The sequence below is a fragment of the Lagopus muta genome, chromosome 1, assembly GCF_023343835.1.
Source record: "Lagopus muta isolate bLagMut1 chromosome 1, bLagMut1 primary, whole genome shotgun sequence".
Lineage (NCBI taxonomy): Eukaryota > Metazoa > Chordata > Aves > Galliformes > Phasianidae > Lagopus > Lagopus muta.
In genome coordinates, this window is record NC_064433.1 from 76,469,978 (window position 1) to 76,482,103 (window position 12,126).

Sequence of the window (12,126 nt, forward strand, 5' to 3'; positions counted from 1 at the left end):
AGCATTTTAGTCAGATATTCTCGTGTGATTATACTTTTGTAAGCCATTTTTTTCTCATAAAAGTCCAATTTTCAGAACAGCTTTTAATGCACCTTTAACAGTCATGCACAAATTCACAGGAGATCTGTAAAATGCAGAGCAGGCATGAGGGCACTGGCAGATCACTGTAGTGAATTTTGTACTTCCCATTTCTTGCAGTCATTTCTGACTCAGTCCATGGACCTGGACAACAGTTTCAGTGGTCACTTGTGTCTGTTTCTGCTCCTTGATAGCTTTTTAAACTGAGTCAAGCAACACCAAGCGTGTTAAACCAAGAGCACCTCTGGGGCCAATGGGCTTTATTTACTCATTCTTAGGGAAACTGACTTTGCCTAGCCTGTATATCTTGCCAGAACTAAAACAGTTCTGGTCTTCTGAGATCTATAATACTCTCTGACATTTTATGACATTATGGTATTATTGGACTATGAAAGAAGAAATGATACTCTAATGGGTGCTTTTGTTTTGCCTAGTAAAAAAAAAAATAAATCTTCAGTGTAAGGTATGTGCCATGAAGCCTGTAGCTAAAACAAGTTATCCAGGTTCTAGAAATCTGGGAGGTCTTGGAATACATTTTAAGGAATATTGCTATTCTCTATGTGAGCAGGAGCCAAGGAGAACTTGGTCTACAGGTAAAATTCTGAAGGAAGAATCTGAGCATATGACGTTTATTACATGTGATTGCAAACAGCAATTAGTTGTTGGAACCACCAGCTAAAATCAGGATATAAATATTGCATTTTCAGTACTTAAAGGAAGAGTCTGCAGTGGGAAATATGTTCTTGATGTTTTAATACTTCAGGTTTGATCTAAGAAGCCAAGAATGATAAAAATGTCTTTTTTTTTTTTTTTTTTTTTTTTTTTGTCAGGATCTTGTTTATCCCCGGAAAACAATGTTTGACTGAGCACAGTAACATCTGGCCAGACTGAGGAGTATTTTTTTAAGTTCCATGTGGGATACTGAAGTCTTGGCCTAATTGGCCTCAAATCCCTAAGAAAGATGCACATTCTATATACACACCTACTCAACCCACTCTCTCTTTCAACCCCATTGCTGTAAGTATTGGTTTTTCTTGTTTCAATATGGTCTAATGCTAGTGTAGCAAGTTAGATTATAGCTCACTTTCTACAATTTGGGGTGTATCAGGAAAGTAACTCACAGCCTCACTTGCCTACCTCTTTCTTCCAGTGAATGTTTATAAGTTTAGAAATCTGCACCCTGCTCAAAGCAATTTCATCTCTCATAAAATAAAACGTCCCTGTAACATGAAAAGTCCCCCAAAACATAAAAACTCTGTGAAACTTAATGAAATGTCTTTTTATAAGCTTGTTATCATGCAGATCCTGGGTGGTAATCCCTTTGCAATTCTGAAAATCACACTTGGTATACATTCTGGGAGTAGTTGGATACCCTGCTGCCTGTAGAGAATCAAACATCTGATATCTTCAGGACTTAACACAGAAGCACAAATCCCACTGATTCTTAAGTTATTTAGACCCTTTCGGGAAAAATAAAACCAAACCACCACCAACAAAATCAACAATGGACAGAAAACAAGAAAAAAAAAAAACTTAAAAAAAACAACAACATTCAAACTCCTGGTTTGGGAAGGGAATTGGGAATTGAGAATTCTATGTTGACATGGAGAGTCACTTTCATTGAAAAAAACACAAGGCTCTATTTCCACACACATCATTAGCAAATTGCCCAATGAAATGAACACCTTTTCCAGTTCCTTTCAGTCTACATACAAGCCCTTAACAGTTCTCATCTGCACTTATTATTTACACTCTCACATGACAGGCCCTTTTTCCTCTCCCCCTTCTCTTTTGTTCATTTTAATCGTCTTTAATGTACATCATAAATCACAAACCACTATATCTTCTGAAATCAATTTGTTAAGTGGGAAAATATTGGACAAAATTCAAATGATACGCAGAGTACTGGGGACACCTTGTGGTGTGTTATAATCAGACTTGTTTGAGGAACATTAATGTCCTCCATGTACAGATGTTTTCTGACTCATTTACTTTATAGTTTTAAACCTGACACTATTTCAGACTGGGACATACTTAAGATCTCTAGGACAAAGTCTGGAAAGGACCTTAATCAGTAATGGAATATTTACTGAAATCCCTCTGCTTCAGGACTATGCCTTTGTAGGAGCTGGTCATACCTACTGAGACTGCATCAGACAGTCTTAACCTGAAGCAACAAATATATGCTGCAGGGACCAGCATTGAGCCTGGGTGTAGTGGATGGTCAGCCTGTGGTAAGGACAGCCTGTCAACTGCTACCCTACAGAATACTATAAATAACCAGGTGTTGGACTGGATCTCATCGGCTTCTTGCCTGTTTCATAATAACCACCCATGAGCGCTGAGGTGATTTTATTTCAGACACCAATGTTCCTCTCTGACCTGAGAAACTCACTACTCCCTGCAAGATGCAGGGATGCACCAGAGGCAGCAGGGTGACACTGCCTCAGTGGAGCCCTGAGCTCAGTGGCCTCTGCACACCTTTCAGTCTGATCTCAGCGAGTTTGGGTTGCTGTGGAGCTGCTGTTTCTGAATAAGACCAGCCATATTCATACATCCTGAGCCCTCCTACTGCCTAGTACACAGTTGCTTTCCATCCTCATCTCCTGCCCTGCCAGGGCTCTCTGTCCTTCTTTCCACTATGCCAGAACACTGGTAGTTCACATTCCTATCCATCCCGTGACTCTGGTCTGGTTCAGCCCAAGAGCATTTTCCTCTTGCAGAAGCTACCCTGGTGCCACGTGTAACAAAAACAGGAAGAAGTAAGCCGATATGGGAAGGCAGGGAGGATCATATCAGTTCATATACCAGGGCAGGATGATTGAGGCTTACCATCTCTCTTGAACATAGCCTCAGTCAGTCTTGGCTGGAGCAGCTCTGGGATGTGGAAGAACTCTGGCATGGCTCTGTGACCGAGGCCTGGGACCTAGCCACAAAGCCTTCACTGAAATCTGTGCCTTTCATTACTTGCTCTTCTACTTAAGCATGATGCAGAAATGCTAACCCTAAAACCATACTTTTATGTCAAAGGTGCAGAGGCAACACTTTGGCAGGGCCGGGGAAAAGTGACAGGCTGCTCAACAGCCAGGGGAAACAGGAGCTATACTACAGAGATGAAAGGCTGAGTGACAGCACATGCTGCATTTTGTGGTAGTTATCAGTGGTTATCAGTTACAGCTGGCAGGAGGCGAAATTCAGGACAGAAATGGTTCTCTCTTCTTTCTCCCCCAGCCAGCCATCACAAAGCGAACTGTTATTGAAATGTAGGTTCTGTGACACTGAAAGAAAGTCAATGCCCAGTATAAAAGGGAGTTTTATTGAAAAAGTACATATGGTTTATGGTATAGATCTAGAGAGATTTGCTATGAAAGGAAACAGAAAGTAAGATACTAGTACAAACAACATCACAGCATCCCACCGTGCTTAGAAAGGTGAAATAACCCTTCCTGGGACTTAATGACAGAAGAATATAGGGTGCTTGATCACTTGTTCAATTTTCTCCTACAGGGGAAAATTCAAAAGAAAATAAACACAATATGGAAGAAAAAAAAAAAAAAAGGAAAAAAAAGAAAAAAAGCATATATAGAATATAAAATATGCTTTCAGGATGCTGAATAGATAGCCCATTCCATGCAAAACAGACAAAAAATGGATGAAGAACTATCAGCAAGCTATGTCTACATACCCAGATAATTGCTCAGCAGATAATGGCCAGCGTAACTGCTGAACTGAGCAGCATGCAGGCCTGCAGCTCCCCCTACAGTGTGACAACATCGTACATCTGACTGGTCAACGCACACCTCTGAGATTCACGTCACATCAAACGTTCTCCTCAGAATACAATTTGACTGGCTAGGATTCCATTCCTTAAGTTCGTGTGAAATGTGCCCATTAAACACATAGGCTTTGAGAGATGCTGTAGGTAATGTTTAATAAGAGTTGATGTTTTTGAGGAATCTCTGCAGGAATTTTCCACTGTTTCCATTTTTCTGCACTTTGGCTTTCACCCTGTAGGGGGGCTGATTTCCTCCTGATGAACAGCAAAGTGGTCCACAAATGTAGTCCACAGAGCACGTGACATAGGACAGGATCTGTCCACTGCTTCTTGGAAAGCCTGGTGAAGGCTCCTTTCCTGCAAGAATAGCCCTCACTCATCCTTCCAATTCCTCCGTTCACGCTACTTTATATTTCACCTTCTTACCTTTCTTTTTACTAACTGTTCTCTCCACTTTCCTTCCCCAGTGCTTCCCCTTCGTTGCTGCTTGTTTTTGTTTTTCCTGAGTTCCACTTACCTTACTTTCACTTATCATTAGCCCATTTCTGCAACAACATCTCTGCAAAGTGACGTGTATTGAGCAACAGCATATTCTTCTGGAAAAAGCAAAGACTTCGTGTGAGTCAGCTTCACAGCAGAAATTCGCACCAAGGTAGCCTTTACAGAAAGGTACACATCGCGAAAAAAACCGTTGCGAAGAGACGTCCCTGACGTTCGGCAGCACTGACGCGGTGCGGCGGAGCCGGGGGTGACAGCGGCCGAACCTCCTGCGTGTACAAAACCTGCCGCTAGGGGGCGGGAGAGAGCGGCTCGAGCAGGGATGGAGAGAAGCCGGCGTGCAAGAGACAGAAGTTCATTAGGCAGTTATCGCCCGCAAAGGGCAGGGTCGTCACACTGCAAGTGCAGGATTGTCACCCTCCGCGGACACAGGCTGTCATGGTATCCACGCGAAGGAGAGCAAGGATGTCTGCCCCTGCCAGAAAGGATACTGAAACCCTGACTGAGTTCGGAAGCAGCTGTGCACCTGTCCAAACCTCTGTGTTTGGATGGATGTTGTCTGAATGAGCCTTTCCCTGGCAGAACAGCTGCGTGAGGTGTGAGCAGGTAGAAGATCTGATCTGACTTGTGATGAGGCTACAGGATGAAATATACAGATTAAAAAGTGTCATGGGGGACAAACCACAGTTCACCCACGCACTGACAGGTTATTTCAAGGGAAAGAACACGAAACACAAGACTGTCTGTATCACATCAGGTCAAGGAAAAAATTGCAAGGCTGGAGGCAAGAACACAAAGGAAAAAAGCAGGTGGAAGCAAGTTAGTGCTTGAAGTCAAGTACAAAAGTCCTCCTGGCCTTCTCCACATTCCTCCCTCCCTCTCCTACCCTTCCCCCCCCCCCCCCCCCCCCCCCCCCCAGGTGCCTCTGTACAGCAGGTATAAGGCCCTGGATGTGGAAGGCCCATCTGTGGGTGATAACAATCCACTCAGTCTAGACAAACTAATGAAACCAAACCACAAAAAGCCTTCTCCCAACATCAAGGCTACACCATTGAAAAACAAGAGATGGATATTAGCTGCAGGTGATTCTTCTCTACAATGAACTGAATGTCCAGTATGCTGAGCAGATCCCCTTAGAACAGTCTGCTGTCTTCCTGGGTGGGAAATGTCAACAGAAAACTATCTAGCATGGTACAGCCATCAGACCGCAGCCCCTTACTGCTTTTCCATACTGGGAGATATGAAGCAGCTACATGTGCATCAAGAGCTATCAAAAGGGACTTCGAGACCTTGGGATGACAGCTAAAGGAATTGAATGCACAGATCATCTTTTCTTCTCTGTCTCCTGTATTGAGTAAGGACATTTAATTCATCAAACGACCTCATCTTTAAACACCTGGTTCTGTCAGTGGTGCCATTGCCAGAACTTTGGCTTTTTGACAGTCAGATGGCTTATATGGCACCAGGTTTGTGGGCACCAGGTAGGGTTTGCCTTTCTCAAAGAGGGAGAAAGGTCCTTGGGGAAAGGCTTAGTGGGGGTCATTGGGAGGGGTTTAAACTAGGTCTGAAGGGGAATGGGGGGGAATAGTAAGCCTTTCCATGATGCAATGTAGGAGAGCGTAGCTAGATTAGACGGACAGAGTGCTGGCAGGTGTGGGAATCAAATGTTTTTTCTGCATTAGAATTGGATAATATTTTTTTATTTCACAATCTCTGCTCATAGTTCTTTTTGGGTGTCTTTCTACTTTAACTGGGGATGACTCTGATAGTTTGCATCACTTATCCTCTGGATGAACCTTCCCCAGGAATGCACTCTCTGTATATAGGTGTGTATATGTATATTTTGTCATACACATTGCAAGAATATTCTGCATGAGATTGATTAAACCAGAGAACAAGTCATGGCATGACCGAGGAAGTGCCTGAAGTGATGTCGGAAGGCCTGGCATCATTCTCCCTCCCCTCCTCCACTCCCCCTCCGGTGCCTTTTGTTTAACAAAGACTTTAAAGAAAATCACCGTATCAACATGACAAGAAGAGCACTGAGACATCTTGGAAACAACAGGAGGACAGGACTGACACCCGATAACAAATAAATTAACAAGTAATTAACAAATGTAAACCTTCTGATAAGATTGTGAACCTGGAGTACCCAGCCAGTGGGGAAACAGGGGAGGAGGGGGAGGGAAGGGGGAGAAAACAGGGTATAAAGGCTGTCATGTTGTGTCCATAGGGGCGCTCCTGCTTGCGGGAGGCCCGCCATTGCAATCGCGAATAAATTCTGCTTTTATCAGAGATACCGTCCTGACAAAAATTACTTGGACATTTCCAACACAGGGGCCTTGAAGAACCCTCTGCCTTGAGAGGTGGTGGAAACACTGCAGCATATACAAAATCCTTTGATGACAAGGCAGTAGCTGTTGCAGCAATAGGAAAAGGCAATGGGAAAAATCAAGGGAAGTATTTAAAAGGGATTAAGGAGTTATGCTTTAAGGAAGTGACAAGACCAGCTGCCCAGCAGAAGTGCCTCTACACCAATACATGCAGCTTGGGAAATAAACAGGAGCTGGAAGCTACTGTACTACTAGAACATCATGATATAGTTGTCATCACTGTTCAGTCTGGAAAAGGCTCTGAGGCGACCTGATAGCGATCTTTCAGTGTCTCAAGGAGAGCTACAGGAAAGAAGGGGACAGACTCTTAAGCAGGGACTGTGGTGATAGAACAAGGGGAAATGGCTTCAAGCTTAAAGACGGTAGATATAGGTTGGATATAAGGAAAAAGTCCTTCAGAATGAGTGTGGTGAGACACTGGAACACGTTGCCTAGAGATGTGGTTGATGCCCTGTTCCTGGAACCCTTATAGGTGAGGCTGGATCAAGCCCTGGACAACCTCATTAGTTGTGCGTATCCCTGTTCATTGCAGGAGAGCTGGACTAGATGACCTTTAACAGTCCCTTCCAACTTTAAGGATTCTATGATTCTATTACCCTGGAGATCACTTCTTGTTTACTTCCTTGGAGGTGGATACACATTTCCTTACACATATTTAAGCTGAAGATTCTTGAAATCCCCTGAGTACTGACAAACACATTTTCATAGCTTTCCAGTCATGCCCACTTTCATCTTATACATATAACCAAGCTAGCTGAAATGAGATGGGTCTCTTTCCTGGCACCAGTTCCAATTCCTAACATAGTTCAGAGGAATGTTAGTTCCATGAGAATTGGCTCTTTGTCTCTCTGAAGTCATGTACAGTTTCTGCTCTCCCTGTCCCTTCCCCACACTTCATTCTGGTTAAAACAAAGACCTACCTGTAAAATAGTAATCATAGATCTGCACAGGAGCTGGCTTGGGATGAGTCACTACAAAGTCCTGTTCAACTGAGAAAATGACTTCCTTTCTCCTCTTTTGCAAGATCTGGTAATGGAAAGATGAGGATCACATAAGACGTTTTGTTCATCTAACACAATCTGGAGTTGATCAATTATATATCCTATATATATATATATAATATAATCAATATAATATACAAGATCATATATATCCAATCCCAGCTGGTACCCACTGATACAGATGTGGGAAATCCATTATCTGCCTGCCAAGTCAAAATCAGAAATATTTTTGAAGAGTCCAAAGAGAGACTGAAGAGAAGAGCTGTAGGTTTCCAATCATGCTTGTATTATCTTTGTAAGATATACAAATCCTATTGGCTTGAGGCAAGAGAGAGAAAAGAAGTCTCAAAAGACTGGTATTAATTCTCCAAGCAATTGTATTTCTATATGTACATTCTGGTCCAGAATTAGATTAAAAACTAGAGTTGGGAATGAATTGAAGTAAGAGAAGGAATTTTTTTTTTTTCTAGATCTCTTAGTAGTGTTCCATGTCCTGTTAGAAGAACTGGAATTTAACAGAACATTGCCTAGGGAACATACACATAAAAGAACCTCCTTTTTGGTGTTTATTCACCATTTACAGAAAGGAGAAAGATTTTTGATTAGTTTATTAATACTTTTTAAATTAATTTTATATAGTTGCTAATAGGTATCAGTTTGAAGCTTTGTGGGATGTGTGGGATGTTACACACTTTGGGGAATAAGCAGCTTAGTGAGTAGAGGGCAAAGCTGATGGGGAGGGGAATATATCTGGGCACTTAAGAGAATGTAACCTCTCTGTAGGTGCATCTATAACATGCTGATTTTATTATTTGTTTAAATCAAATATCCAGTGTTTGGTACTTACATTTTCCAGGTAAAGGAGAACATGGTTTTTCTTGTATTCTACTTGCATCACTGTATGGGTATCGATGAGCTTTAAAACAAGGACATGGAGATAAATCCATGGAGTCATAGAATTATAGAATGGAAGTGAACTTTAAGATCATCTAGTTCCACTCCCCTTGCTGTAGTCAGAGACACCTCCTTCTAGACCATGTTGCTCAAAGCCCCATCCAGCCTGGCTTTGAACTCCTTCAGGGAGTGGGAACCCACAGCCTCTCGGGGAGACCAGTTCCAATGTTTCACCACTTGCACAGTAAAGAGTTTCTTCCTAATATCTAGTCTAAATCTACTCTCTTCCAGTTTAAATCCATTTCCCCTTGTCCTGTTGCTACATTCCCTTATAAAAACTCTGCAACTTTTCTGTATGCCCCCTTCAGGTACTGGGAGGCTGCTATAAGGTTCCCCTGAAGACTTATTTTCTCCAGACTGAAGAGGCCAAACTATCTCAGCCTGTCATTGCAGGGGAGGTGCTCAAGCCCTCTGACCATCTTCATGGCCCTCCTCTGAACCCACTCTAACAACCTGATGTCCTTCTTGTGTTGTGGATGCCAGAACTGGTTGCAGTACTACAGGTGAGGTCTCAGGAGAGCAGAGGGACAGAATCTCCTCCCTTGACTTGCTGGTCACACTTCTCTTGCTGCAACCCAGGATACAGTTGGCCTTCTGGGCTGCAAGCACACATTGCCAGCTCATGTTGAGTCTTTCATCAACTGACACTCCCAAATTCTTCTCCTCAGGGCTGCTCTCAAGCCACTCTCTGCCCAGCTTGTATTTGAGCTTGGAATTGACCTAACCCAAATGTAGGACCTTGCACTTGGATTTGTTGAACTTCACGAAATTGGCATGGGCTACCTCTCAAGCCTATACAGGTCCCTCTGAATGGCATCCTTTCCCTCTAGTACGTCAGCAGCACCTCTCAGGTTGGTGTCATTTGCAAACTTGCTGATATAAACCATAAACTAAAATTAAATGTTACCTCAGAACCTGCCACCTTGTGATTTCGTGTTCTGTTCCTAGCCAAATATCAAGGGCTGGTACCTGTTTTTTTTAGAGTCTCAATTTTGCTGAATAGGTAGAAGATGCTGAGCAAAAACTGCCACTTGACTTAGTGGGGGCTTATATGCTGGGAAACACAGCTGTTTACTAGAGGGATATGCCTGCCTCCACTGTCATATAGGTTTCAAAATGAGTCTGCTGTATTTCTGACCCTTTCCCTTCTCAAATAGTGCTGGTTCTGAGTTCTCAGCTGGTAAGGCTTCAGCTGAAACCCTTCTTAATTTTTGTTACGGGAAAGTCAGTGTTATGTGTTCTCAGCTCCCTTCACCCAGTATTGGGGATGATGCAGCCATACAAACACCTCACAGGGTTTTGTAGAATCATAGAAATAATTTACGGTGAAAAAGATCTTTAAGATCACCCAGTCCAACCATCATGTAACACTACAAGTCTATCACTGAACTATGCATGTCACTAAGTGCTACATAGAATCATAGAATCATGGTTGGAAGGGACTTCCAGGATCATCAAGCTCCAAACCCCCTGACACAGGCAGGGCGACCAACCTACAGATCTAATACTACACCAGGCAGCCCCATGCAATCTGGCTTTGAACACCTCCAGGGATGGCAACTCCAACACCTCCTTAGGCAGCCTGTTCCAATGCCTAACCACCCTCTCCATGAAGAAATTCTTCCTGTTGCCTCATGTCCTAATCACTTGTCACCTGATAAGAGACCAGCAGCCTCCTTGCCACATCCTCCTTGTCACAGCCTCTTTTCAGGTCATTGCAGAGAGCAAGATTTCCCCCCAGCCTCCTTTTCTCCCAACTAAACAGACTCAGCTCTCTCAGCCAATCCTCTTAACTCTTGTTTTCTAGTCCCTTCACTAGATTCATTGCTCGTCCTTGCACAAGCTTGAGCAACTCAAAATGGTGGATGGGATGGATACCATGATTGGAACTCTCCAACTGAAGGCTACAGGCTCTTCAGAAGAGATAGACAGGGTAGGAAGGGACGGGAAGTTGCCCTCTATGTTTGGAAGTGGATAGATTGTAAAGAGCTGTGTCTGAGCAACAGCCATGACTTAGGTTGAGAGCTTATGGGTGAAAATCAGGGATTGGCCCAATAAAGGGCATCTAGTGTTCGGAATCTGCTACAGGCCACCTGATCAGTGGGTGCCTGTTGACGAGGTCTTCTTGCTTCAACTGCAGGAGGTTGTTGTGCTCATGGGCTCTTGTCCTGATGGGGGATTTCAACCACCCGGATATCTGCTGGGATAGTGGCAGACAATCCAGGAGATTCCTGGAGTCTGATGGGGATAAATTCCTGGTCCAGGTATTAGATGGACTAACCCGAGGTGAAGCCTTACTGGACCTGGTGCTCACCAGTGTGGGGGAGAGCATTAGAGAGGTTAAGATTGGAGGCAGCCTGGGTTGTAGTGACCATGCCGTGGTGGAGTTTGTGATCTGGAGGAAAGCAGGCCTCGCAAAAAGTAGAGTCAGGACCCTGAACTTCAGGAGAGCAAAATTCCGACTGCTCAAGGAACTGCTGAGTGGGATCTTCTGGGAAACTGTCCTTAAGGGCATGGGTACAGAACAGAGCTGGCAGCTCTTTAAGGACACTTTTCTGAGAGCAAAACAGCTCTGCATACCCCAGCAGAAGAAACCGAGCAATGGAGGCAGATGGCTGAGCAAGGATCTGTAGCTTAAACTGAGGGAAAAGAGGGAAATGTACAGGAAGTGGAAGCAGGATTGATAGCCTGGGAAGAATACAAGGACATTGTCCGCATGTGTTGAAATAAGATCAGGAAAGCCAAGGCACAGATAGAGCTGAACTTGGCAAGGGATGTGAAGGGCTTTCCTAACACACGCAACTCAAGAGTGTGAACTCTGCAATTACCTGGTGTAGCCTGGGAAGAATATATGGACATTATCTTGATGTGTAGAGATATAATCAGGAAAGGCAAGGCACAGATGGAGCTGAACTTGGCATGGGATGTGAAAGATAACAAGAAGGAATTCTACAGGTACATAGGCAGAAGGAGACAGATCAAAGAGGGTGTTCCCCCTCTGATAAATAAAGATGGAGAACTGACTTCCTCAGACATGGAAAAACCTGCAGAGCTCAGGTTTTTGCCTCAGTCTTCACAGGTGGTCAGGCTTCTCCCCATATCTGCCAGGACCCTGAAGCTCTAGGAGTGGGTGAAAGGAGTGGATTCCATTGCACTGTAACAATGGAATAAGTCTGAGACCTCCTCATGAAACTGAATGTATATAAGTCCATGGGGCCAGATGATATCCATCCTGGGGTTCTGAAAGAGATGGCTGATGTGGTTGCCGAGCCACTCTCCATCATATTTGAAAAATCAAGGTTGCTGGGTTAAGTTCTAGGTGATTGGAGAAAGGAAAGAATTACTCCCATTTTAAGAAAGGGAGAAAGAAAAACCTAGGGATCTACAGGTCAGTGAGCCTCACCTCTGTGCGTGGGAAGATTATGGA

General features: G+C 43.7%; 1 protein-coding gene across 1 annotated transcript in view; it reads right to left on the minus strand.

Annotated features, from left to right (window-relative positions):
* Nucleotides 1-4,331: 4,331 nt before the first annotated feature.
* The window catches only part of LOC125697078 (ovostatin-like), a 34,081-nt gene continuing 26,286 nt past the window's right edge, over nucleotides 4,332-12,126 (minus strand). Inside the window, 3 exon segments of the mRNA XM_048953713.1 lie at nucleotides 4,332-4,449; nucleotides 7,665-7,770; nucleotides 8,593-8,661. Of these exon segments, the coding sequence (XP_048809670.1) occupies nucleotides 4,388-4,449; nucleotides 7,665-7,770; nucleotides 8,593-8,661 (237 nt within the window). The 3' untranslated portion in view covers nucleotides 4,332-4,387.